The sequence below is a fragment of the Crocuta crocuta genome, unplaced genomic scaffold, assembly GCF_008692635.1.
Source record: "Crocuta crocuta isolate KB4526 unplaced genomic scaffold, BGI_CrCroc_1.0 scaffold289, whole genome shotgun sequence".
Classification (NCBI taxonomy): domain Eukaryota; kingdom Metazoa; phylum Chordata; class Mammalia; order Carnivora; family Hyaenidae; genus Crocuta; species Crocuta crocuta.
The window spans coordinates 999,131-1,026,791 of record NW_027533264.1 but is presented as its reverse complement, the minus strand read 5'-3'; the positions used below and the strand labels follow the sequence as shown (position 1 = coordinate 1,026,791).

The 27,661-nt window shown below is 38.3% G+C and overlaps 2 protein-coding genes across 5 annotated transcripts in view; one reads left to right on the top strand and one right to left on the bottom strand.

Moving 5' to 3' along the window:
• The window catches only part of CCDC43 (coiled-coil domain containing 43), a 14,993-nt gene extending 1,273 nt beyond the window's left edge, over positions 1 to 13,720 (top strand). Inside the window, exons 2-7 of one of the 4 annotated variants that reach the window (XR_013331009.1) lie at positions 3,041 to 3,128; positions 4,706 to 4,841; positions 6,372 to 6,430; positions 8,164 to 8,412; positions 10,837 to 10,927; positions 13,385 to 13,720. Coding sequence is in view for 2 of the 4 variants with exons in the window: in XM_077747772.1 (XP_077603898.1) it covers positions 3,085 to 3,128; positions 3,318 to 3,454; positions 4,706 to 4,841; positions 6,372 to 6,430; positions 8,164 to 8,351 (564 nt within the window). In the remaining 2 variants the exon portion in view is untranslated. Of the gene's footprint in view, positions 1 to 3,040; positions 3,129 to 3,317; positions 3,455 to 4,705; positions 4,842 to 6,371; positions 6,431 to 8,163; positions 9,734 to 10,836; positions 10,928 to 13,384 lie in introns of those variants that run through there. The other 3 variants (XR_013331008.1, XM_077747772.1, XM_077747771.1) reach the window with 3 other exon arrangements.
• MEIOC (meiosis specific with coiled-coil domain) overlaps positions 11,257 to 27,661 on the bottom strand; it is a 16,738-nt gene continuing 333 nt past the window's right edge. Inside the window, exons 3-9 of the mRNA XM_077747784.1 lie at positions 27,450 to 27,584; positions 23,853 to 24,010; positions 20,888 to 20,992; positions 18,099 to 19,971; positions 17,395 to 17,529; positions 13,364 to 13,544; positions 11,257 to 12,992 (exon numbers count right to left, since the gene is read on the bottom strand). Of these exons, the coding sequence (XP_077603910.1) occupies positions 12,763 to 12,992; positions 13,364 to 13,544; positions 17,395 to 17,529; positions 18,099 to 19,971; positions 20,888 to 20,992; positions 23,853 to 24,010; positions 27,450 to 27,584 (2,817 nt within the window). The 3' untranslated portion in view covers positions 11,257 to 12,762. The remainder of the gene's footprint in view (positions 12,993 to 13,363; positions 13,545 to 17,394; positions 17,530 to 18,098; positions 19,972 to 20,887; positions 20,993 to 23,852; positions 24,011 to 27,449; positions 27,585 to 27,661) is intronic.

The following is a 27,661-nucleotide window of genomic DNA, read 5'->3' as shown; positions in this document are numbered from 1 at the left end:
AAGGAAAGCACTTTAAGTTAGTTTTTATTTCCAGTTGGGAAGTTTCTAAAGACTCCAGGAAAAGAGGTTGAAGTACCTTAGATACTCATTGGTACTAGCTCCTTGACCTCTTCTATTCATGGTGTCATTATTTGGAACTGCATGTCTGCTGATAAAGGCCGGCATGAATTTACCTTAGACAATTAGCAGCCTCTTGGTGGAAGAGAGAAAAATTATGAAGAAACGTGTTTGGTTCTTTATATCTGCTGCTTATTTACATAAACTGCAGAAGACAGGCTCATTTTTTTTAAAGGGCCCCATATTTAAAATAAATTTTTTTTACATTTATTTATTTTTGAAAGACAGAGCAGAAGTTGGAGAGGGGCAGAAAGAGAAGGAGACAGAGAGTCCAATGCAGGCTCTGAGCTGTCGGCACAGAGCCCCATGTGGGGCTCGAACTCACAAACTGTGAGATCATGACCTGAGCCGAAGTTGGATGCTTAACCGACTGAGCCACCCAGGCGCCCCAAGACACACTCATTTTTAAGGGTGGGTTCTCACTCTCTGCCTGATTCACACACCATTCTTCATTCTCTCTTGGTTTTCCCAAGCCTCCTATAAAGGAAATGACTTGGGGAAGAATTGGCCAGGAATTCTATGGTGAGGCAGGGGTCCTGTTCGTGAAACAACCTAGAAGGAACTTTAAAGAGCAGCAAAGCCAATGAATATGAAAACACATAATTCAAGGTGCTGCTTGCTTTTTGTCAGGCTGTATATAAAAGCCCCTGATTATTGTATCAAATCCCTTTCTAGGAAAGACAAAAGACATAGCTAAATCAGTCACCAAATTGGGCTCAGATTCAATGTTAGGAATTAAGAAGTTTGTCAGCAGCAAATGGAGTTAAGATTCAAGGACGGTGTCTATTGTCAGGAGCAAATAGCAGTTACTAATAAAAGCTTTCTGTTATCCTTTTTAAAATTCTTTCTGATAGCTTTTATATTGATTGATTGATTCATCAAGTTTTTATTGATGGATTAGTCTCTGCCAGGCATTGCCCTACGTGCTGGGGGTACCTCAGGGAACAAAACAGAAAACCCTGTCACTTCTTATGAGGTGACATTCTAGCAGGGAAAAAAAATCAGTAAATTATATAGGATGCTAGAAAATCCTAAGTGCTGGGAAAGAAAGGAACATTGTAAGGGGATCAGAAGTGGAGTGGAAGGGTGAGTTGTAGTTTTAGGTAGGATTATTACGTTGATGGGGGCATTACATTTTACGGCAGCTGTTTCTATACCAGCCTTCTAAATTGTCAGTGTCTTGTGACCAGGGACCATTTCTCATTCATTTCTTATCACTCATCTTCGTGCCTTCAACATGGCAGGCACTGTCTGGATAAATAAATGAACAAATTTATGAATGAACTACTTTGGTCCCGGTGAAGCCTGGGAACATGAACCACCTCGTCCTCCAAAAGCATCTTTTCTCTTTTGCTTCTCTACTCCTTTTCCTCCTCCCCCCACCCCCTTTGCTTTCCCTGCTGGGGTCCCGTGAACTAAAGAAACTGTGGACCAAAGAAGTTCTATATGTTTGGCGTGAGTGCCAAAAAGGATGCAGGGTAGAGGATGTAATCCTTTGTTGGGTACAAAGGAAGGAAATCCAAACTAGCGTCGCCTGCCTGGCTTATTCCGTAGAGCGTGTTGTCTCTTGGTCTCAGGGTTGTGAGTTTGAGCCCCATGTTTGGGCATAGAGATTACTTTTTTTTTTTTTTCCCCTAGGAGAGAGAGAGAGTGTGTGAGCAGGGGAGGGTCAGAGAGAGAGGGAGACACAGACTCTGAAATAGGCTCCAGGCTCTGAGCTGGCGGTCAGCACAGAGCCCAACGCGGGGCTCAAACCCACGAACCGCGAGATCATGACCTAAGTGAAAGTCGGACGCTTAACCGACTAAGCCACCCAGGTGCCCCGAGATTACTTTTAAAAAACAGTAAAATCTTTAAAAAAGGTTGTGTTCTGTCTCTCTTCGCTTTCTTTGAGAGATGGTATAATGGTTGAGAACATGGGCTCAGAGCTAGACTGCTTGGGTTCAGATCCTTTTTAATCCACTTATTAATGACCTTGGGCAAGTTCCTTAACCTCTGTGCCTTGGTTTCCACATCCGTAAACTGAGAATGGTACTTACATCTTGGGATTGTTTTAAGAATTAAGAGTTCTTATGTGAAGTACTTAGAACAGGGCACATGCAAGTACTTAGTAAATGTGAACTCTGACAACTCATTTTGAAAAATAGAACGTGAAAATGGTGAAGCGGCCATAATGAGAATGGAGGGAAATACTTATATCTGTTGAAGTGCCTTTTCTTTTCCAAGCATAGAATATCCCCAAGCAAGAGTAGGGACTTTATACACATTCTCATTCATCTTTCCTAAAATCCTGGGAAGATGTGAAGCTTGGAAAGTTAAGAATCTTGTTCATTGGCCTGAGTTTGACTTTAAGTATGTCTAACACCAAAGCCAACATCCTTTTTCTTATATCGTGGTAAGGAAGATTGATTGGCATGCACGATATGTGTGCTTGTGTAAAATGAGCAAAGGGATGGTTGGATAAGAGACCATCTACTCATTTATCACCTAAGGAGGTGGAGTCAGCAAGGTCACGGATATGTTCCAGCATGAAAGTTGATGAACCTTGGAGAAGGTACAGAGTTGAGTGTAGCAGCCACGAAAGACTTCACAGAGGTCAGTTTTGATTCAGGCAACAGGTGTTTGCTCCAAAAGCATGAGGAAGACTGTCCTGAACTATTGGGAATCCTTTCCCCTGGCGCTTGGCAGGATGCAGTGGGTGCTCTTGACCTAGCAGGTATGGATTCTGAGACTCAGACACAAGATTACTTCTGTGTCCAGAGCCTCGGAGCAGAAACATACTATTTGTTCTGTGGCGCCCTCCCCCCTTCCCCAGAACCTCCCTGTGACCTCTCATCGCCAGCAGGGCAAGCCGTGCCCTGTGCATGGACTTTGTTCAGGCCGAGGACCCTCAGAAAATTAATTGGTCTACTTCTCCAACTAGGAAGAAGATTCTCTTCTTAACATCTGCAAGGAGATTGTGGAACGATGGTCGGAAAGTCAGAACGTTGTCACCAAAGTGAAAAAAGAAGGTAGAGTTGGGAGTTTGTCTAAACTGTGGCACCTTTTCCAACGGCCTTTACCATAGAGCTGTCAGTGAGAGAATTTTGAGTTTTCTCCATTTTCTAGTCCTTTTGCCCAAGATAATTTAAATTGGCAAACACCCGGCAGCTTACTGGAACTTTTTAACTGGACGTTGGTTTCCTTTTCTTTTTTTACAGTTTTCCACCCCATCTGACCACAACCCCCTGCACTGTGGCTTCTGCTTTCTTCCTTTTCATCCTCTTTCTATCGCCCCTGGTAGATTTTCACAGCAAGTGTGGGGCCAGCTATATTTTCCCCACCTCCTACCTTTTCGGTATTCTCATTTCATAACAATTGTGATTGATGTTTTGCTTCATTTTGCTAAATTTGTCACCCCTTAAAATGAAAGAGAAGTAGGTTAATACACTCACTCTTACAATGACAGATTAACTGTCAGAAAAAACTGAGATCCTAAAAGCCAAATTTGAATCTATTCTAAACTATCTGCACATCGGTTCTCAGTCTTGGTTGTATGTTAGAATCACTTGATATACTTTAAAAAGCACCAGTGTTAGGACCATACCATGGACTAGTTCTAGAAACATCTTTGAGGTTGGGGCTCAGGTATTGGCACTTTTAAAAAGCTGCGCCAGATGATTCTAATGTGGGTCCAGGCATAAAAACCACTACTGGACACCACTGCCTCCTTTCTTTGAGAATGGATAGCTTAGTTGATTTTGTTGTAAAATAATCTATGGCGTTGCCTGGGTGGCTCAGTCAGTTGAGTGTCCAACTTCAGCTCAGGTCATGATCTTGCGGTTCGAGAGTTCCAGCCCACCTGGGGCTTGCTGCTGTCAGCACAGAGCCTGTTTCAGATCCTCTGTCCCTCCCTCTGCCCCTGCCCTGCTCATGCACGCTCTCTCTCTCTCTCTCTCAAAAGAAAACAAACATTAAAAAAATTACAAATTTCACCTGGCATCATCATCACTACAAAAAGGACCAGCATAAGTTGATTCTAGATTCCTTCTTAGATTTCTGGGTTGAGAGAAAGTTGCATGTTTGAAGCTAAATTTTCTATGGTTCTAATGTAGTGCTTTTCAACTTTTTTTTTTTTAACGTGTATTTATTTTTGAGAGAGAGCATGTGAGCAAGGGGAGGGGCAGAGAGACAGACACAGGATCCGAAGCAGGTTCTGTGCAGTCAGCGCAGAGTCCAGTGTGGGGCTTGAACTCCACTACTCTGAGATCAGGATTAACCGACTGAGCCACCCGGGCGCCCTGACTTTTCTTTTCTTTTTTTTTTTTTTTTAAAGCAGCAAAATTTCAATTTATAAAACAGGTTGAAAGCAGGGCCGCTCTGATTGAAGACAGACACCCGACCTAAAGCCTAGCCTGCGTGGCCTTTCCTTTCTCCTGGGCCCCTGAGGCACCTCCTTTAACCCCAGGGCCCTAAAGAATCAGCAGATGTGTTGCCTTTTCCTGCAGGCACTGCCTGGGTGGACTCCTCCGGGTGGTTCCGTGCGCTTGTTTTCTCTCACATACAGCCTTGTCCCTCCCTTCCCTTGCTCTGCCCCTCCCCCTCCCAGATGAGGTACAGGCCATTGCCACCCTGATTGAGAAGCAGGCACAGATTGTGGTGAAGCCCAGGATGGTGTCGGAAGAGGAGAAGCAGAGAAAGGCTGCCCTCCTGGCCCAGTATGCTGACGTGACAGATGAAGAAGAATATCCTTTTTGGAGTCTTGGGACCATTCCCTGAGTCTCAAGTCAGAAATGTTTGCTCACTCGCACTGAGCACTGGGAAGTTGCCAATCTCCCCCCTCAGTTTGATGTTACCCTCTAAAATGGCATTGATCTCTGGCCCTTTGTGGCAGTGAGAAGTGATATTGGGATAGTTGGAAACTTCAGTGTGGAAGAAATGATGCCTTAATAATGGACCATTTATATTGTGTTTCCAGAAACTAAGGTGCAGCTCTACATTTGTATTTGTGTAATACCTTTCTGCCTAGTGCAGTGGCATATGTATAACCCGTCTTCATATCCGTTTCCCAGTTGATGAAGAAACAGAGACAGCAAGAGATGAATGTGTGATCAGAGACACGCATAGATTTAGTGGCAAAACCAGGACTAGAAAACAGATCATTTTGGATGGATTCCCAAATTTGGGGCAGTTTCATTTGAATCTTGATTATGTTTTTAATATTGCATTTAATATTGTATTTAATAATGGAAAGTGACACCGAATCCCCGACCAGCACAGAAGTGATCTGGAACTTGGGCATTGTGTCAAAGGCAGTTGCCCTTGACAGGGACAGGCTTGGTTCCCTTTAAGTGTGAAATTGTTTAGGAGATGCTTAACTTCCGGGGCCTGCTTCGCTGGGGCGTGTAGTGCCTTATGCAGTGCACATCATACCGGAAACACTAGTTGTCTCATCACGAGCTTAGGAAATAACTCTCAAGCTCTTTTGGGCCAGCCTGGTCTTCTAGTTTCTCCTAATGTTTCCTCTTGCCGGGGTCAGCAGAGCTAGGGGTTCAGCGACACAGTCTTATTTCTCGGGCTAGGAAAGAATAATGTTTTCAGCAGTGGTTCCCCTGGAGAACTTGTTAAAACCCAGATTGCTGGGTCCCACTCCCCAGTTTTCTGATTTAGTAGGTCCAGTGTGGGGCTCAAGAATGTGCTTTCCTAACAAATTTCTTGGAAGTTCTGGGAACCATGCTTTCAGAAGCACTTTTATCTTTTTTATTAAGTTTATTTTTTTATTTTGAGAGAGAGAGAGGCACGCACAAGTGGGGAGGGGCAGAGAGAAAGGGAGAGGAACAGTGAGTCCCAAGCAGGCCCTGTGCTGTCTGCACAGAGCCCAGCGAGGGGGCTCAAACCCACGAACCGTGAGTTCATGACCTGAGCCAAAATCAAGAGTCGGACACTTAGCTGACTGAGCCACCCAGGTGCCCCTGAAAAGCACTGTTTTGGGAGTCATCTCAACATCCCCTGGCTTCCAGCTCGTGGGGCAGTCCACGCGGACCAGGCTAAGTTTCTTTGCAGCCTCCAGGAGATAAGGATCTTACAGTAGCTCTGAATCATCTTCCCCACGCTGAGATTTTTAAAGGCGACTCTCCTGGGTTTACCCCCGCATCCTCGACAGCGTTTTTCTTCAGCATGCTCCTCCTACCCATCACTTCGTTGAATGTTTTCTGATGTTGGGTTGGGATGTGCCAGCCTTTGTTTGCCATCTGACTTTCCTTAACGTCACTCACCGAAGCAGATGAGAAGGATGATTCAGGTGCCACCACAATGAACATTGGTTCTGATAAATGTATCCTTCTCTGTGTCCATCCCCAAGTGTTTCTCCATTGAGTACTCTTAAGGAACAGCTTTTATGTTGCTGTCATTGCTGGGGCCTCCCTTTTACCAGCAGGAATTCATGTCAGGCCAGCGTGTGAGCCTCGTTTCCCAGACAGCCATAAATGGTCAATCTTAACAACTTTTCCCTGAAGAAAACATGTTACCCTGTACTGTGAAGGGAGGAAGGATTTGTTAACTTATGAATTTCTAAGGGAAAATAAGAATCAGTACTCGCTGTGTGGAGCACTGGGGTTCCCAGTGATGGAAGCAACTAAAATAACAACATTAAAATGTGACTTTGTCCTCAAAGACTTTATAATTTGTCAGAAAGAGAACTCTAACAGTGAATACTTTTGAGCTAAAACTATGGATAAGTGGAAACAAGTGCTGAGGAAAGTCCCAACAGAATCGCTTATGAGAAGCTTCTGCCTTTAGAATCCACTTTTTTTGTTTGTTTGCTTGTTCTAAGAACCCACCTTCTTAAAGATGAGAAGTATGGTGGATTATCACAGATGAAGGAGACGTATTTTAAAGCACTGAAGCAATGAAAGTTATGTTTTAAGTTATGGTTTGGTAGTAACAGGTAATTTCGTTCTTTTTTTAAGTTGTGTTTTGTTTTTTGTTTTTTTAGTAATCTCCACACTCAGCGTGGGGTTTGAACCCACAACCCTGAGATCAGGAGTCATCCGGTCTTCCTTCTGACTGAGCCAGCTAGCCACCCCCATGTTGTTTTTAAAGTCCTAAGAAATGAGGGATAAAATTTTTGGCTAGGTATTTTCTAACTGGTTAAACTTATTTTGTATCGAGGCACCTGTGTGGCTTAGTCGGTTGGGTGTCCAGCTTCAGCTCAGGTCATGATCTCACGGTTCGTGGGTTCAAGCTCCGTGTCGGGCTCTGTGCTGACAGCCAGCTCAGAGCCTGGAGCCTGCTTTGGATTCTGTGTCTCCCTCTGTTTCTGGCCCTCCCCTGCTCATGCTAGCTCTCTCTGTCTCTCTCAGAAATAAATAAGACATTAAAAAAAGGAAAATTTGAAAACAAAAAAACCTAATTTTGTATCTTCTATAAATTCAGAGTTTGTGGTTAATTAGAACATGGTTTTTGCTTAAGCTTCAGTGGTGTAGGAAAAAAGGCATATTGATAAAGTTTAATAAGGTTAAACAACTTTTTCAAGCATTTTTTTCCCCAGTGTTTATTTTTGAGAGAGAGAGAGAGAGAGAGAGAGAGAGACAGAGCATGAGTCAGGAAGGAGGAGAGAGAGGGGCACAGAGTCCAATGCGGGGCTCGAACCACAAACCGCAAGATCATGATCTGAGACAAAGTCAGACGCGTAACTGACTGAGCCAGCCATTTTTAATAATGCCAAGTATGTAAAAATTTTGCCAGTTACATTAATATTCTTGTTCACTAAAACAAGCCTAGATACTTCCAACAGTATTCTGCCATGATCTGAGTACTTATTCTGGAATGAAATTTCATTTTCATAAAATATTTTAACATTCAAATTTAGAGGAGATTCTTATTCTGAGGATTAGTTTTAAACTTTTGTAATGGTAGTTTCAGGATTTCCCATCAGACCAAAGACAAATGATAAGGATTTTTCTTTTTAAAGATCAGGAACATGTAGCGAGTGAACAGCAAGGATAAGGAAAGAGCGGTAGTTGGGACCCGTGTGACCTGTACCCTAATCCCTTAACTCACCTGTAGCTCTGTTCCGAAACACCAACGTGGAAGATGTCCTCAATGCCCGAAAACTGGAGCGCGACTCCCTTCGGGATGAGTCCCAGAGGAAGAAGGAGCAGGACCGGCTGCAGAGGGAGCGGGACAAGCTAGCCAAGCAGGAGCGCAAGGAAAAGGAAAAGAAAAGGACACAAAGAGGGGAGCGGAAGCGGTAACCCTGGTCCACGCTGTTCTTTCTCCTCGTGGACTTGAGCAAAGGGAGAACTGATGGCGCACGTGTGTATTTAAGAGAAATGAGTGGTTTCCCAAGGCATTTCCCTTCTGTTCACACGGTCAAAAGGAAAATCACAAACACTGCTCATTACAAAATGTGCCATGTCTGTGTGGTGTGGGTAATCAGATTATTGTCGTTGGTGTCTGTACCAAAGATCTGGAATGGGGGCAACTTTTATACTTTAATCCTGAGGTCCTGGCTCCTTTTGGCCACTTACGAAGTCTTCCCTCACCTAGGATCAATAACAGAAATAGAAAGCTGACAGTTTTCATCCTGAAGGAGCAGAATCATGACCACTTCTTTCCTGAGCTGAAATGTGGGAGCGTAAAGTACTTTGAAAGTTATTATTCACCCCTAAATGTATTGTTTTATGGGTGAAATCGAAAACTAATGAAGAACCCTACCTGGATCCAGATATCATGTTAACATGGCAACGTCCTATGAAAGAGGAAGAAATTATGTGGTAGATGTTCGAGATTCGAGGGGGAAAATTTTTTAAAGTTTCAGCTTATGGGAGGAGAAGTATCTTTTTAAGTGTAGATAGTCACATATTTTTCCTCATCTAGGCTGCAGTTTTGAAGAAGGATGTGTATTGGGTGGAAGGAGATCATGGTTAGCTAGATTCAGTTTTGATAATCATGAGCCCTCTTGAGCACCAGTAGAGATTTTAATCCTGATCTGCCCTAAAACATGAGTATAAAGGCCTGATAATTACAGGTTGAGAGAAACTGCAGGAACTATGTGTTTAAGGAACAAACGCTGGAAATCTCTGCACGAGTGTACGTTGTGGGTGCTTAACACATTTATTGAGTGAATGGAAAAACCAGGGGAGTCAAAAATGAGCAGGAACTCTGTTTCTACTTTGGTCACAAGCCACATTCAGTTGTAAATCAGGCCTTTCTCGGCCTCAGGCAGCGGACTGTCTAGAAGCCTGAAGGGAGGCAGCTTCCTGACATGACAGAAAGGTATTTGATACCGGAGGTTGGCAAACTAGAGCAGGCAAGCAAATGTGGCCCAGTCTGTTTTTATATAATGCAAGTCAGTAACGAATATTGCATTTTTGAAGGGTTGCGAAAGAAGGAACAGGTGATTTTATGGCCCGTGAAGCCTAAAATGTTTACCGTCTGACCCTTCAGAGAAAAGTTTGCCAACCTGTTTTATACTATTAACTATGAGGTTAACAAAAATTTTTACCTTTGTGCAGAAGGTAAAAAGCATGGTTAAGGAAAAGATACGTCCCCTCTATACACTCCTATAACCGTGGCATTGCATTTTAAAAAAAAGTCACCACCTTTTAAAAAAATAAACTATTTAAATCACTGATTTTCTGATTTATTCTGATTCCTTCCAGCTATCCATGGAAATGATTGTGTGAATAGTCACTTAGGAATGTGTTGAATTTTGATCTATATTTTATTTTGATTAGTCCAATATGCTCTTTTAGTAGTAGAACCTTTTCCTAGAATCAAATTCTCTGCCTTGGTTTTCTTTTCTGTGAGGTTAGGTATTAGATCAGAAAAATTGCTTTTATATTTTTGTAAGTCAGTAAATTGGCTTTGAAGTCCTTGGAAGTACTTTGGGAGTCTTAGACCTCTATGGCAGCAGCAGTAGGCTGTGGCTACAGATAGGGTGTGAAAGACCCTACTTTATTAACCCTTATTTTGGATTTTTGGTTTATTCTCATCTTGACTTTGGTCTCTGCAGCAGAGTCAGGTTATATCCATGAACCCCTGAAGGGTACTTGCTTTAGTTATGATAGTAGCCAGTTCTGTGATTCTATTATGTATCTTATAGTTAGGTATATACTTGAACTAATGTTTAAATGGGAAAAAAGGATCAGCTCATTAGGCTCTGAGTAAGGTTATCCACTTAATTCAGGTGCTGATAAATCCTTTATGTCTAAAATGATCAATATTGCAAAGGGCAAATTTTATTTTATTTAAAAACATTTTTTTAACGTTTTATTTCTGAGAGACAGCGTGAGCAGGGGAGGGTCAGAGAGAGAGAGACACAGAATCGAAGCAGGCTCCAGGCTCTGAGCTGTCAGCACACAGCCCGACACGGGGCTCAAACCCACAGGCCATGAGATCATGACCTGAGCTGAAGTCGGATGCAGACTGAGCCACCCAGATGCCCCTGCAAAGGGCAAATTTTAAACAACCTTATCTTTTCTGGTATGATTGACATTTTAGGCCAAAATCAGGATTTCAGTCATAATATTAATCCCCAACCCTCTAAAACTTTATAAAGTAGATTATCAAGTGGGAAGGACACTGATATAATTCAAGGTAATTTTCAACCACTTTTATATAAATTGCTTTGTCTATTAAAAGAATGGAGTATGTCAAATTCTTTTGGATTAGAAATAATGGGAGCATCAGTTTCACTACAAATTATGTGTGATGTTAATTTTTATGTTCTCATAGACTGTAATTCAGAAGTACAGTATGTAAGAACCATCCACTAGAGAGTATACCACAGAAGGGGATAACCAACTATTTGAAAATCATCTGCAGGGTAATACAAAATTTCAAATAATTTTTGTTTGGTTTTTATGAATGGACTAGTGTTTCATTTCTGACCACGGTCACATAAAAACTTACCCAGAATTTTTATTTTGGTTTGCCTGGATTAGTATAAAGGCAAAGGAAAAATTTCATCTTTGAAGGAGGTGAGGTCCAGTGCAAGACTATCTGAATGGCATTGGTTTGTCTACCAATATTCTTGTTGATGAAACTTAAAACTCAGCTCCAGTTCTTATCAGTGAAATGAAATTTGATTGGTTTTCTGACCTTTGTGATACTTAAGGTTAGAAACTAATAGAGATGTAAAAAAATGAAACCTAATATTTTCAACAAAGTAATTTATTAATTTTTTCCTGAGAGACTAAATTCAGTACAATATTCAGTACAGTTTTCATAACATCCAACATGTCTTATGTCAAACTTAACCACTTTCTATGCAGTGACTGTGGTGAGTGATCTATTTTATTTGACTACCCTCAATGTAATTCATTTGGGTAGTTCTAAAGCATATCAGTGATCAAAATGTTTCTCCCTACAGTTACTCCTGCATTCTCAATCAGTTTCTTCCGCACATCATCTAAAGAAAATTTATGTGGTGTGATTACACTTTTTAATACCAGGATTTCTAAAACTAAGAAAAACACCAACATTTAAAACATCAGTGTTTCTAGTCACGGATAGTTCAATTAAATTTCATCAGTACATTATATTACAGTTTAACTCATGCTAGCAATGTTAAAACCCAAGATCTTCTGAGTCACATAATACCAACATTTCATATTAATGAATAAATTACTCGGGTTTCCTACAAAGATATTAAGTGATGAGAAACAGAAAAAGCCAAGCTTTCAAGAGCTCTTTTAAAAAAAATACAGAAGCAAACTAATGAACACAACTACAAAAAATATATACTAACCAATTACAAACTAAACTAAAGAGTAACCTTAAAAAAATACATTTTAGAACTTTGTGATACCCTCATAAAATGCTCATAAGGGTATTAAAACAATAGTCATTATTTTAGTTACTGTGCATCAAGTCTAAAAGATCCAGATAAAGGCAATGTTTTGTTTTGATTCAATTTAAATACTTTAAAACTGGAAATATTTAATAATTGATAGTATAATTAAATTTTAAGGAATATACACAAATGATTTGAACAGGTTTTATATTCAGTAACTTGCATGGTTTTTACACTGGCACTTTTATCACTAATTTAGGAGAATCAGATGCATTTCCCTCCATATACTTAGGCACTAAGATTTCAAATTTATAAATATGGTAGTATTTGTAAATATTAAATTTTTACATGAATATTGGGTTCATTCTTGTTCTCCTTTGTTTCCTAGGTATTATCCAGTTTTGTAGGGAAAACACTTTTATATCACAATCAAAACTTGGTTACTAGACTGTAGCCATAAATGGGTTACAGTCACTTAGATTCATTATTTGGAATTCTACTTACTAAGGCAGACCTAAATTAAACTTATCTTCTAGAACAGTTTCACATTTGCATTTACCTGCAGTGCAGAATTGGCTTAAGCAATATTTTAACTGTTAGGAAATATTTAAACTTGTTATCTTTGACTACTTGGAACTCCCAGAGTAGTCAGCTTTCTCTTTGAGTTCACTTTAAACTATTACATCTGATTCATTCCAAATAGATTTTTAAATAGAAGTTAGACTTCATTAAGGTATTAACTTTAAATCTGAAAGAAAATTAATGTACTGACAAGTTTTCAAGTTTGACAAGTTCATTAAAATTTTTTAGCATGTCTTGATAAATTTACTTATCAGTTTTTTACTCTTCTTTCTGCTGGCATTTCCTTAATGTTTGTTTGCGTCACCTCTCTGGTTCATTAGATTGCTATTATTTATGTTTTCATGGACTTTATCTTCACAGTTTACTATATCTTGTAAAGCCTTTTCCACATCTGTTTGGCCAGCTGTACTGGCTGTTTTTGGCAAGGTCATCTGCAGTGCACACCACAGGGTAGTGCGTGCTTTCCGAGTAGCCACACACATCTCTTTAATTGCTGAAGCAAGGGCAAAAACATCTGTAAAGCAAACACTCAGGGTCAGTTCATATTAGATAATCTTCTATGTATCCCTTAACTCTTAAAAAGCCCAATGCTGTGCTATTAAATGATCAAACATTATTATTTTTATAAAAGAAGAATGGCTATTGACTGAGTTAACTATTTGACTTAATATTGAAAAGTGTTGATACTCTGTTTCTGACTTGTATGACAATGACTATGCTTTGGGCAAAACACAGACTTTGACGGAGTTATAATTAAATGGGTAAAATTAACAAAAATTGACCAAAGTACTCACGGAGTAAATTATGAGGATGATTTACCAATTTATCTTTAGCTATTATCAAAAGAATATGCCTTATCAAAAGAATATGCATTAACACTATTACCTCTGTCATCTTGGCATCTAGGAACTCCTTGCCTTTGCCGATTTGAAGCATTAACAATTTCATCCTTTCTACGGGACTGAACAATGTGAATGGACTCCAAGTGTCTATCAAGAGCAGTAGAGATATTGGCATGAAGGGGAGAGCTTCGAAGACGTTCCATCTTGCCTAGTAGAGTCACAACCTGAGGGAAACATTTTAAATTTTGATAAGGCATGTAACCACACTGCCCTGTCTTTAAGTAAGAACAAATCTTCAATGAAGTAGAATAGAGATGAGAGCAATAATATTCATCTAATAAATGCTTAAATGCCTACTGGGTCCTGACACCATGCTGGGGAAAATAAAGATGTAAAGTCAGTCTTTTGTACCTACTTGTTTTGGTAATCAGTTACTGGGAATAAGCCACAGTTAAAAAAAATCAAACATTTAAACATTTCCATGTCACCGACAGTGCAAATTTAAGATCTAATATTATTTTTGGCAAATAAGAGAACAGCCTGCAAATAGAACATTTTTAGGAGGTAGTGTAATCTAAAGGGAAAAACGTTGAGCTAAAAAGGAGAAGTCCTAGATTGATTAATCGTGACCTCAGCAAGTCCTTTTTGGGCTTTCAATATTCTCCTTTTGGAAAGAAATACCAGAAAATTTCAGGTCATACTAACTAGTGGTAGTTTTAAGGAATCCTTAATCCAGTAGGATCAGTAAGGGGAGTATAATTCATAGTTGCATATACCTAATATCTCAAATTCTAAACTTGAAAGGTATAAGGAAAGAGAACTTTTTCAATAATTAGGATTTGAACATCAAATAAACATAGTCATTGCCTTTGGGAGCTAAATGATTTAAAATTCACATAAGAACTTGGTGTTCAGTGATTAGAGACAGTAGAAAAATCTCTCCGTGAAGAAGCTAGCGGCACCTGAATGAATGCCTCTAACCGCATGCTCATTTCAAGTTTCTTTGGAGTGATGCCACTTTGGGTCCATGGAGAAAACATAAGTACAAACGTATTAAGTATTTTCCTCCCAACTATAAATCCCACCAGGATTCTTGAGGGGGAAAAAAACAACAAAAGAAAAAAAAAAGGAAAAACCACAAAGAGGGGCTCCAGGCAACTACTAATTATGCATTTTTAAAATTATGTATTTTTAAAATAAGAATCATTTAAAATAAATGATAAGTGTAAAGGAAGAAATTTGCAGGGCGCCTGGGTGGCTTAGTCGGTTAAGCGTCTGACTTTCGCTTGGGTCAGGATCTCGCGGTTCGTGGGTTCGGGCCCCGCGTCGGGCTCTGTGCTGACTGCCGGCTCGGAGCCTGGAGCCTGTTTCAGTCTGTGACTCCCTCTCTCTCTGACCCTCCCCTGCTCATACTGTCTCTCTCTCTCTCTCCTAGAAATAAATAAAACATTTAAAAAAAAAAAAGAAAAAGAAATTTGCACAGGTGATTTTTAATAAAAAAGGTGGGTTTTTTTTTTTTTTTTAAGACTGTATAAAACCAGCAAACTAGAAAGTAGTACACGGAAAAATATTTTTGCCCTTTGTTCTCATCAGTCTAATGTTGCTAAATATAAAACAATTTTTTTAATGCTTATTTTTTTGAGAGAGACAGACACTCAGACAGTGTGAGCGGGGAGGGTCAGAGAGAGAGGGAAACACAGAATCAGAAGGACGCTCCAGGCTCTGAGCTGTTAGCACAGAGTCTGATGCGGGATCGAACTCACAAACTGTGAGATCATGACCTGAGCCAAAGTTGGCCGTTTAACTGACTGAGCCACCCAGGTGCCCCTAAAAAATTTTTTTTTAATGTTTATTTATTTTTGAGAGAGAGAGAGCATGAGCAGGGGAGGGGTGGGGCAGAGAAAGGAGGAGACACAGAATCCAAAGTAGGTACCAAACTCTGAGCTGTCAGCATAGAGCCCAACGTGGAGCTCGAACTCACAAGACTCCCAAGATCATGACCTGAGCCAAAGTCGGATGCGTAACCAGCTGAGCCATCCAGGTGCCCCTAATGTTGCTAATACAGATAAAATTATTACAACAGCTATAAACATAAACCTAAATTAATATGAAGCATAAACAAAGCTGGAAAAAGTTTATTATGTTTGCAATCACTTGACTTACTGCCTAGAAATGTATTGCTGAGAAAAAGGAATTTTAACTTGGAATGATTTTAAGAAAAATAATAAAAGTTTGAAGTTTTTAACAACATCTGGCTGTACCCCATGTTAGTATCTGACTGTAATACTGATAAATCCATCATACAAATTTACAGATTTGATAAAAGAATTTCAACTGACCAACTGAAAGCTAGGTAAAATCACTCTTTTTTCTATTGAAGTAGTTCATATCTATATATATATTTTTTTAATATTTTTATTTATTTCTAGGAGAGAGAGAGAGAGAGAGAGAGAGAGAGACAGCGTGAGCAGGGGGGGGGCAGGGAGAGAGGGAGCCACAGACTGAAACAGGCTCCAGGCTCTGAGCTGGCAGCCAGCACAGAGCCCGACGCGGGGCTCGAACCCACGAACCGTGAGATCATGACCCGAGCGAAAGTCGGACGCCCAACCGACTAAGCCACCCAGGCGCCCCAGTTCATATCTATATTTTAAAGACAGCAAAGTACATGCAACTGATGTTCAATAAAACAGACTCTGCTGTGTTGATTTTTCTAATTTGTAAAATGGCTTTTATTCAATCATAGAAGCAAGCTATCTTCATGCTTTTTCCCAGGAATTTTTTTTAAGTAATCTCTAGGCTCAGTGTGGGGCTTGAATCCATGACTTTGAGATCAAGAGTCCAACACTCCTCCAACTAAGCCAGCCAGGTGCCCCTCCCAGGAATCTTTTATCATATTTGAAAAGCATTACAAGTTTTTAAGAGAGGAAGGTCAAAAAAGAATAACTTTACCCTACTCTATTAAATTCTAAAAAATTCTGAAATTACAAAGGAGGTAAGAATAATCATTTGTCAAATTACAAAATGACCTCACGTCAGGATTCTTTACATTTGAAGTGATATGCTACTTTTCTAAAACAAAGCTATTTTATACAATTATGCATACCTACAGTCTCCAGTATTTTTTTTCAGTTTATCAGTATTTAATACATTGCTAGATACACTTAATGTTTGTTGAATAACTCAAGTGTGCAGGGTTAAGAAAATAAAATATGGTAATTCCCTGTTAATTTCCCATTTTGCATGATGCAAATACACCGTGCTCATCTAGCTAGAAAACAAATGTACTTTTTGGTTTTTTTTAGAGAAATTTATAGACTTTTTCTATAAATAGTATTCAAAATTATTTTTGCTTTAAAATTCTGTTGAGGATTAGCTCTATTGCTGATAATAGGCTTTTTTTTTAATGTTTTATTTATTTCTAGGAGAGAGAGAGAGAGACAGCGTGAGCAGGGGAGGGTCAGAGAGAGAGGGAGTCACAGACTGAAACAGGCTCCAGGCTCTGAGCTGACAGTCAGCACAGAGCCCGATGCGGGGCTCAAACCCACGAACCGCGAGATCATGACCTAAGCGAAAGTCGGAAGCTTAACCGACTAAGCCACCCAGGCGCCCCTGATAATAGGCTTCTTAAAGAGGAACCATTTAAATTCCTAAACCTTTTTTTTAATGCTTATTTTATTTTGAGAGACAGAGAGAGAGAGAGAAAGAGAGCATGAACAGGGAAAGGGGCAGAGAGAGAATTCCAAGCAGGCTCCACACTGTCAGCGCAGAGCCTGATGTTGGGCTCTATCCCATGAACTGTGAGATCATGACCTGAGGGGAAATCAAGAATTGAACGCTAAAGCAACTGAGCTGCCCAGGTGCACCTACTAAATCTGCTTTTAAAAGGATTGAGGGGGTGCTATTTCCCCTTTTGTAACTATTAATCATAGTTGTAGGACTGAACATGGAAAAGAATTTCAGAGAATTATGCATAAATGGGATTTAAAAATCATTCAGAACTCTGACTTGCTGAAACATTTTAAAATTTTATCAAGCAATTAAAAAAATCTATTTTTGGATATTTTTACAGCTTACTCTGGCTTGTTCTCGAAGTTCATCCACAATTAAGCGATCAACTCGAGATGGGTTGGAGGTCAGCCTTGGAATTGGAGTGTTGTTAGTACTGGATACTTTTTTCCCTGGGTAATTCTTGGCCAGGGCCAATTCAGTCTGTAAAAAATTATATAATTTTTAGATGCTGAATTTTCTAAATATGATTCAATTATGAATAACATTTCTCATAGGCCTAATAAATAAATTGAAAATGACTACTTTAAAATTGTTTCAGTATCAAACAAATGCAAACCACAATACCACTGTATTTTTCTATAATGCATATAAAATACCTGAAGACTCCAACGGTTTAATACTTAATTAAAATAACTTTTTTTTAAGATTATATTTTTAAGTAATCTGCACCCAGTGTGAGACTTGAACTTAAAAAACTCTTGAGGTCAAGGGTCACATGCTCTTCCGATGGAGCCAGCGAGGTGCCCCCAAAGTAGTAAACTTTTGGCTCATTAAGGAAAAACTCTACTTCATAGGCAAAAAAATCCTTTATATAAATAACAATGTTTTAAGCCTTACATTTTTTAAGTCATCTAATTGCTTACAGTCATGGAGTTAAATACTTTACATTATAGAAGAATTCAGCTTAGAAATAAGTTCAGCTTGAACTACACTAACAAAATGAAGATAGAACATCCTACATTACTCCTAAACGGACAGATTTGTATTACCTTTTTTCTCTCCTTTTCTAATGCTCTCCATTGTTCATAGCACTCTTCTAGTCGAATATGAAGTTCACTGGCTGGTCCACTACGGGTTTTAATTGGTCTTTGAAATCCAAAAGTTGGCACGAAACCAGCAAAGGAATTATCACCATACATCATATCATTAAAATAAGGGTATAAGTGGCTTAAGTCATCATAAGAAAACAAATCATAAGAATCCAACAGTGGAACAACTGAATGGCCAAATGGGTGAGTGGATCTTAGGGGAAAGCCATTTGAACCAAGTTGTTGAAAATTCTGATTATGCCTTAAATCTCCCATCATATAATTATTAGAAAAGCACGACGCCTGTGTGCGATTCACACGGCTATTAATATTGTTGTCTCCACTTCCCTGTCTGTGGGTATTAAAATGACCCTGTGACTCCAACAGATCTTGATATGTATTTTGAGATAAGCCATCTAAATGCTTTGGACCTTCCTCAGGATCATAATGTCCACTCTGAGGCTTAGCTTGAAAATTATGTTTGTTTACGTTTTCAATGATCCCATACTGCTGAGCTGCATAGTTATCACAAAATCCATTTGGCTGCTTTACTTTTTTATCAGTAACTGATTCAAAGAGATTTTCTTCTCCAGTCTTTGTCAGTCCTTCCATGTGATTGACAGATTGAATTCTTTCTGCACCATTGTAACTGAAATCAAAACTAGAAAATGCTGAAGGGTTTTCTTGGCAATACTTCTGAAATAAACTGCTATTTGGGGTTAAATTTGTGGATGATAGTTGGGGGAAATCTGAAGAATGGTTAGAACCTTTAGAAGCTACACTTAAGTGACTATTTAATTTCATCAAGTTACCTTGATTTCGATAAGGAATAGGAGTGTTACTTTTTGCTTGGACATTCATCCAAGTTGGTCTGTTTAAGTTGATACCTCCTGAAGGTGTTGCTGAGTTTGATAATAAATTCACAGATTTAAAATACTCAGAATTTGAGGGGTCAGGTTTAGTAAACTGTTGTTTTTCTGTGACATTAGCAAAATCATTATTAGCTGGACAAGCTGCGTGAGGTTTTAGTCCATATTCTGATTTTAAGCCAAAATCAGCAGTGAAAGCTGCTTCCTTTGCAAACTGTTTTTCTGTTAGATGTGGTGTGGGTTTTGGAAATGCGAAATTCTGCTGGTCAGGTACTGTCTCTTCCACTTTTTTCTGATTTGCTGGTTTAACCTGAAATAACTTTGTGTAGGTGTCTGCTTCTACAGTTGGTGTTTCAGGTGTGCCATTGGCTAATTTTTTGCTATCTTGGATGTTAAAATTCGAGCATTTATTAAGCTTAGCCTTATTAGTATGAACATATTCTGGGTATCTACAATAATCTGTGTTTTCGTTGTATCTGTTAAATTGAGAAAGAAACATCTCTGCCCTTTTTTGCTGTAATGGTGCTTCAAGACCTTTAGCACATATTTTCTCTCTTCCATAAGGGTAAGTATCAATTCCTGATTCTTTCATGATGTCAGACAGACCCGTCTGTGATGTAAAACAGTTTTTGATAAATGGATAATCTTGGAATGTTGTCTTAGCTGTATCATTTGTCTGGATATTGTAACAGTTAGAATGATCACTTCGTGAGGGGTACATCCATTGTTCTTCAAGGTCTAGACCAGTAAATCCATGATAAATTTCATCTATTTTTTGTTGTGGTGTTAGATTACTATTATGCAGGTATTGCTTTTCCATTGCTGACACAGATTCACCACTATAAAAAGCTTGCTGAGAGATGGCTGTATCTATTGGCCTTTTGGATTCTGTTAAGAGGTCATGGTGATCTGCAAATCTGCTTGTGTTCATTGGCCAAACTGACTTTAAATTGGAAGAGCAGGTCCTAGAACAAGTAAATATATTTAATTACAACTCAGATTTTAAAATGACTTTATTTCCAGTGGAGAAGGTAGGACAGGTTCTCAAAACATTTATATTGCCTCACCTCCCCATTAATCCTAACTTTGCCTTATAAATTACCATTACATCCAAATAATTTTCTATCACTTGAAATGTGCCACATGCTACATTAATATGCATTTTAATCTTAATATGTCTTCCGTATACTTTCCCAAGAGGCATTAACTGAGGCCTGAGGCTGGTGACTACATGGTCGTGCATGAATTGTTTATCTATAGTAAGCAGGAAACAAAGTAATTTTTTCCTTTAATTAGGTTATTATAGAATACAAAAATGTTGTTGACCACATTTTTTTAAATGAAAAAGATGTACTTTGCTAAAACTATTACTAAAATTAAAACATTTTAATTGGTTACATGTGTGCTGCATATTTCCCCATTTATGAAATATGGCATTTGGGTAGTGTGGCTTCCATACCCAAAAAAGCAATCAAAGTGTATTTAAAAATTTTTTACCATATGAATAAAATCCATACGTATTTCTGCATAGCAGTAATGATAGTTTTATTCTTTAGGATAGATGTATAAAAGCTCTGTGGAATTTGTACTCTAAAGCCAAACTTTAGCTCATGAACTCAAGGGAAATAGCTCTGAATTATGCAAGAATAACTTTCCAAATGAAAATTCTTAATAGCGAATTAAACTTTAAGCCTGAAACTTCCAATCATATGGCAAGTACCTCAGCAAAGTCAAGGCTGTTAAAAACAAATATCTGAATTAAGATGTCTATTGTCAGATGATCCCCTATTAAGTAAAAATAAAAGCTAATAAATACAGTAATCTGGTATGTGTGAATTCAAAAGCTTACTATTTACCATATAGCTTATATAATATACTAACCCCTCAGCAAAATATGGCTGTGACTTATCTTGTTCTTCCAAAATGTTAGATACAAGTCCATATAAGTCTGTTTCACTGCCAAAGTCGTTTCTTTCTGTTTGAATCCTAAAAATAAATGAATATCACATATAAATTATTTTCCTCATAGTGAAATACAATATATTGATTTCTATTTCCTGACTTCTTATGCCATTATTTTTCTACAAAATACTTGGATTTAACTTATCCCATCATTTCAAATAAAGAGAATATAGGAACTCAAGAATATTTTCCACCTCAGGGGAGCCTGGGTGGCTCAGTCAGTTGAGCGTCTGACTCGATTTCTGCTTGGGTTATGATCTCACAATGGGTTCGGGCCCCGTGCTGGGCTCTGTGCTGGTGATATGGGGCATGCTTGTGATTCCCTCTCTCTCCTTTCTCTCTCTGCACCTCACACTTCCTCTTTTTTTTTTTTTAAAGAATATTTTCCACTTTAGCATAGTGCCCATGCTACATGTTTCTCCATTTCAAATCCTTCATCTAGTTTGCAATGTATGCTTAACTTTCATTTCTCCCAAACACATGCTATTCATTTTAAGTTCCAAGATATAAATCTCTGACTTATGATGTTTTAGACATGCTTGGCACCACGGCTGCTTCTAAAGGCATATCTGGTCCCATTATACATTATTCCATCAACACATGCTCAGATTTTTCATTTGTGATTTGAAAACCATACAAATCTGCTACTCTATTTCTGTGACTCTTTAGACCAAATGTTGGATTTAAAAAGTGAAAAGTGATATGGTCATCCTAGATAGCACAGGAATATTACAGTTGTTCCTTAAATGTAACAGATTTGTTGGCTCTCCCTAAATCCTTACTAAAGTAACTAGAGCTCCATGTACCTGAAATCCTACCTTGTGACTAACACTGTCTAATACAAAATGTAAAAACCAGGAGATGGAAAATTAGTGCCTTTTAATACCCTATTTAAACCAATTTGCTCCTAGAAGTAATATGTTGCTTTAAGTTGTAACTTCTTGTTTTCTCACACTTTATTTCTAACATTTCATAGTGGTAGGACATTTTAGAAATAAAAATACCTTTATATTTGCATAACACTCAAACAGTTCATTGATCTTCATAACATAAGATGGGTAGGTATTAGTAATCTTTTAGCTATTGAAGAATGATCATTTGAGATATTAAGAAACTTGTATTTTGCAAGTGTATGTGATTTGTCATCCTGTACACTTGTTGAACAAATGGTTTGCCTACAAGTCTAATGCTTTTTCTACTATATCGTGTTATTTCAAAAATATTGGATGAAGTTCTTTTTATAATAATATATTAATATATTTCTAAAATAATTGAATGTAATAAACTATTAAAAGTTTTTATTGGGAAGTGTTAAGAGTTAAGGTGAACTTCCATTTTCTTTTATAGATTTCTGTACAGTCTGAATTTTTGCAATGAACATATATCAACTGAAAAAATGCTTTTGTATAATTATATATTAGTCTTTCTAGTAAGTTCACTATTTTATAGAACTCACCAAAAATTTAAAATTTTTAACTTTTTAAAGTAATCTCTACACCCAATATGAGGATCAAACTCATGACCCCTNAACCTCCATACTGTTTTCCAGAGGGGCTGTACCAGTTTACATTCCCACCAACAGTGTAGGAGGGCAGGCACCCCAGTTTTTAACATTTTTTTAAACATTCTTCAATTAATAAGATTTTTAAGGAGGGCACCCAGCTGTCTCAGTCGGTAGAGCATGTGACTCTTGATCTCGGGGCCATGAGTTTGAGCCCTCTGTTGGGTGTAGAGTTTAAAAAGAAGCTTGAGGGGTGCCTGGGTGGCTCAGTCAGTTAAGTGTCCGACTTTGGCTCAGGTCATGATCTCACGGTTCGTGTGTTTGAGCCCCACATCAGGCTCTGTGTTGACAGCTAGCTCAGAGCCTGGAACCTGCTTCGGATTCTGCGTCTCCCTCTCTCTGACCTTACCCTGCTCACGCTGTGTCTCTCTCTCTCCCTCTCTCTCAGAAATAAATAAAAACATTAAAAAATTAAAATAAATAAATAAATAAATAAAAATAAACATGTAAGATTTTTAAAATAATTATTGTCCAATTAAAATAAAGCTGCATCAGCCTTTATCAACTGCTCCCTTATACATAATTAAAATAAAAGCAGATGTTACTCCTTTAGACTTCTCTTTCCAAAAGGCTCCCATAATATCCTATACTCCTTTTTAAACTGCACTATACTTGTGCCCAGCAAGTCACCACTGTCATCGTTGGCATCATCATCAGCATTATTGTAAGATCTATAAAGTTGGAGATCATATTTGCCATGTTAATTATAATATCCCTGGTAAGAGAGATCTGGCATAGAGTTAGGCCTTTAACGTTAATGAAATTAAAAAATAAGTAGGGGGGTCTGGGTGGCACAGTCAGTTGGGCGTCACGCTCTTGATTTCAGCTCAGGTTATGATGTTGCAGATTGTGAGATCAGGGTCCTCGCTGGGCTCCATGCTGACAACATGGAACTTGCTTGGGATTCTCTCTCCCTCTCTCTCTCTCAAAAATAAACAAACAAACAAACAAATCTTATGTTTGATAAAATCCTGTTTGTTGTACACTTGTGAAGGAAATAATTACTGAAAATTTAGATTAAAGTTAGTTGAAAAAATAGATCTAAAAATTATAATCTATTTATATAAGTTATATTTAGAAAGAGGAACTTAAGATTTACTCACTAAGGGCTACCTCTACTGAATAAACAAAAAGTAATGAGCTAAAAATTATAACACAGAACTGCCCAGCATAGGGTTTCTAAAAGTTTGATAAACATAAAATTGTAATGCCATAACCTTAAAATGCTGATGTAGGGAACAAAGAGTTAATACAACTGGGTTCCCATGTAATCAAACTTTAAAAGTTTTCATTTAGCCTGAAAAGTCTAATTTATTAATTTACCTGTTCTTTACATTGATCTGAGAATTAGAAGGCTGTTTAATATCATCTCCGTAAGTAGACCATGGTGCATAGAAAAGTGAAGAATCTATAGAACTTGAATATTCTGCTGATGAAGAAAGTGGAGTATAGGGCTGCCTTGGATCAACACTGTCTTCACTCTGAAATTTTAAAGACATGTTTGCACATGAAAAAAGTCAAAATTACATTTATTACAGAATATTAGTGAAATAATAAGAAATTAGAGGAAATAACACATGCGTTAGAGTTGGGATGACTTAAAATCTAGACTAAGCTGGGGCACCTGGGTGGCACAGTCGGTTAAGCCTCCGACTTCAGCTCAGGTCATGATCTCACGGTTCATGGGTTCGAGCCCCGCATTGGGCTCTCTGCTGACAGCTATCTCAGAGCCTGGAGCCTGTTTCAGATTCTGTGTCTCCCTCTCTCTCTGACCCTCCCCTGTTCACACTGTCTCTCTCTCTCTCTCAGAAATAAATAAAAATATAGAAAAAAAATCTAGACTAAGCTACCTAAGCTTACTTTCCACTAGGGGTTCATGAATTTTTTCTGTAAAGGGTCAGGAAATAAATACTTTAGGGTTTGCTGGCTGGTAAGGTCTCTGTTTAAAGTTCTTAACTCTGCTGTTCTAGCACCAAAGCAAACCACAGACAGTATGTAAGGGGTATGACTGTGTTCCAATAAAATTTTGTTTAAAACTCAGGCAAATCTGATCAGTATTTGCTGCCTATCCCTGGTATGAAATACCTACAATTACTGCACTTTTAATTTTTAACAGATGAGTGTTATGTAGACATTAGCAGTGTAATTTTCAAGAAATCATTTACAAAATTCAGTCTTAATGCCCCCAATCTGTGGAAAAAAAAGGTGAATGTACATTTATTTAAATAGAATTTTCAAAGAAATTCTACGTAACATTATATTCGGTCAACCTTGTGACAGGAGTACTGTATTTTAAGAACAAGGAAACTGAGGCTTCAAGTTACTGAGCTGATAGATGACAAAACTAAACCCAAACTCAAGGTCTTCTTACTCCTACTGTAGGAACTTTTAAATAATATCTTTAATTTTCAGCCTAGTTTCTATTTCTAAGAGATATTATAAAAATGATGATATATAAAACTTTATGATGTCTTCAGAAATTTAAAAGCTATTACTACAATTAGAAGAAAATATAAGCTCTTTTTTTGGGGGAGGTGAATTGTTCTATAATTTACTTTGAGTAAATAAAGTAAAAGTTTGAGTTTTAAAATTTTATTGATTTAAAATACTGCCTCTTAGGGCACCTGGGTGGCTCAGTTGGTTAAACGTCTGGCTCTGGATTTTGGCTCAGGTCATGATCTCACAGTGGTGTGATCAAGCCCCATGATGGGCTCTGTGCTGAGCATGGAGCCTAGTTAAGGTTCTCTCTCTCTCTCTCTCTCTCTTTGCCCCTCTCCCTTGCATGCTCTCTCTCTTTCAAAAATAAACAAAATACTGCCTCTTTCCAAAAGGAATTGATGTGCAATGAAAATAAGTTTAGATACTTAAAATAGTAGAATGAGTTTAACAAATAATAAAGATTAACTTATTTAGATGTATTTTATTCTAGAAAATGCTTCTTTAAAGAAGTCTGAAAGTATACATTCATATATTTTAATTCTCCAAATGAAATCTGAGATGTAATAACTATAAATATCTGGACATAGTTAAAATAGGATTTTCTTATACAGAAGAAATATAATCCTGGCTAAAAATATTTTCTAATTGCTTTTATAAAGTTTACATAAAGAGAGAAGACATATTTAAATCAAAGTATTCTTAAATTTTTGTTCCTTATATACATAGTTGAAATACAACTCTTTAAACATAACACTGAGTTTCTATTATACTAGTAAAATATGAAAATTAGTATCTTCCAATCACCCATCTGTAAGAATCTCAAATGTTTTACAAGTATTTGCTTAAATTCTGGTTATGACTGTTATTTGAAAACTACATGTTATAACTGTCGTGTGTGTGTGTGTGTGTGTGTGTGTGTGTGTGTGTGTGTGCTGACTATGCTGAAGCTGGGGAAACTGAGGCACCGAAATACTTTTGCTAACTGTGTCACTAAAAACTACTTTCCAGAATTTCTTAGTTAGCAATAACTTTTACAAAGCCTTTTATCTTTGGAATCTTTCTTAATTTTCTTCCTTTAATTCTGAAGTTTTTACCATAGGCCCACCTTAACTCTCTTTTAGATGTGAAACATCCAAAGTGACATAAGTAATTGTTCATCTTGTTGATATAGTGACTTAAAGGAAGTATTTTCAGATTATGTAATATCAAACAAGATATACAGTATTTGAAACTAAGTGAATTTTAGGAATATTCTTTCAACTTCGTTTTATATTTTAAAGTAAGATTTGAGTATTTGCAAAATTAAATCCTTTTATAAGATTGATTTCAATTTCGTATTCTAGGATAAAACAAATAGCTAAAGTAATGTGGTGGATTCAAACACAATTATACTTTAAATATCTGGACTCTTCTCAGTTAAAACATTTATAGGAATTAAATTCCCAAATGCTTGGGTTTGGCATAATAATCCATCTAGATAACTGCAAAATGTATCACACATATCCTGGATATACTTGATTGAAATGAAATCCAGGTAAATTTGAGTAGCTGTGAAAACAGTATAGAGAACAGTGGAATGCTGGTCTTGGCAGTAAAAATACCTGGGGTCCACTTAGGCTTTGTCACTTAAGACATGAATCAAGCTGAACCTGTTTCTCAGTCTGTACAATGGGTGCAATATTACACAAAATTGTAGCGTGGATTAAATAAAATTATTTATTTGGGACTATTGTTATAACTCAATGTATAACAATAACAACCGTGACATCCCGGTTAAATAATTTCCAATGAAAATGACTTACACCACCCAGAGCCTAATTTAATATGATTAATAAAACTAAAGGTTTTCGGTGAAGCAAAAGGTAGCATGTAATCTAAGACCCTATTAAAGCCAGAAAATGAAGGTGTCCAGAAAACTTTCACCTTCCAACCATCAAAGGTATGTTTGGGCCGACTTGCAATAAATGCTTGGAGGAACAACTATTTTACGCTCTTACTAAATATGGATTTTCCTACATTTAAACGAAAACAAGAATCAATGTGAAATCTTGTTTTCAGAGCAAACTACAGAAGTGCGCGGACTCTGTGTTGAAATTAGTACCGGCTTTTAAACAGAAAGAAAGGAAGAAGGTTCTTGGCTTTCTGATCCTAAACTTGGAGCAATTTCTTTCTTTTTTTTAAATATTTTTTTATTTATTTCTAGGAGAGAGAGAGAGAGATAGCGTGAGCAGGGGAGGGTCAGAGAGAGAGGGAGACACAGACTCTGAAATAGGCTCCAGGCTCTGAGCTGGCAGTCAGCACAGAGCCCGACGCGGGGCTCGAACCCACGAACCGCGAGATCATGACCTAAGCAAAAGTCGGACGCTTAACCGACTAAGCCACCCAGGCGCCCCTTGTAGCAATTTCAACACCTATAGGAATGGGCCCGGGGAAACGACTTTGACTTGGGGTGGGGTGAGGGTCCTCTAACAAGGGACGGACCTGCGATTTGTAGCAATCGTAGAAGGAAGCGGAGCTGCTCAGCATCACGCTGTTGAACACATCCGTGAGTCTGCTGCTGGGGTCGGCACCGAGGTTCCAGCAGCGGGTCGCACCTCCACGGAACGCTAGCTTGGGCTGCACGGAAACAGGGACAGGGACGAAGCGGGAGCCGCATCACGCACTGCAAAGCCAGGCCCGAAACGACGGACGGC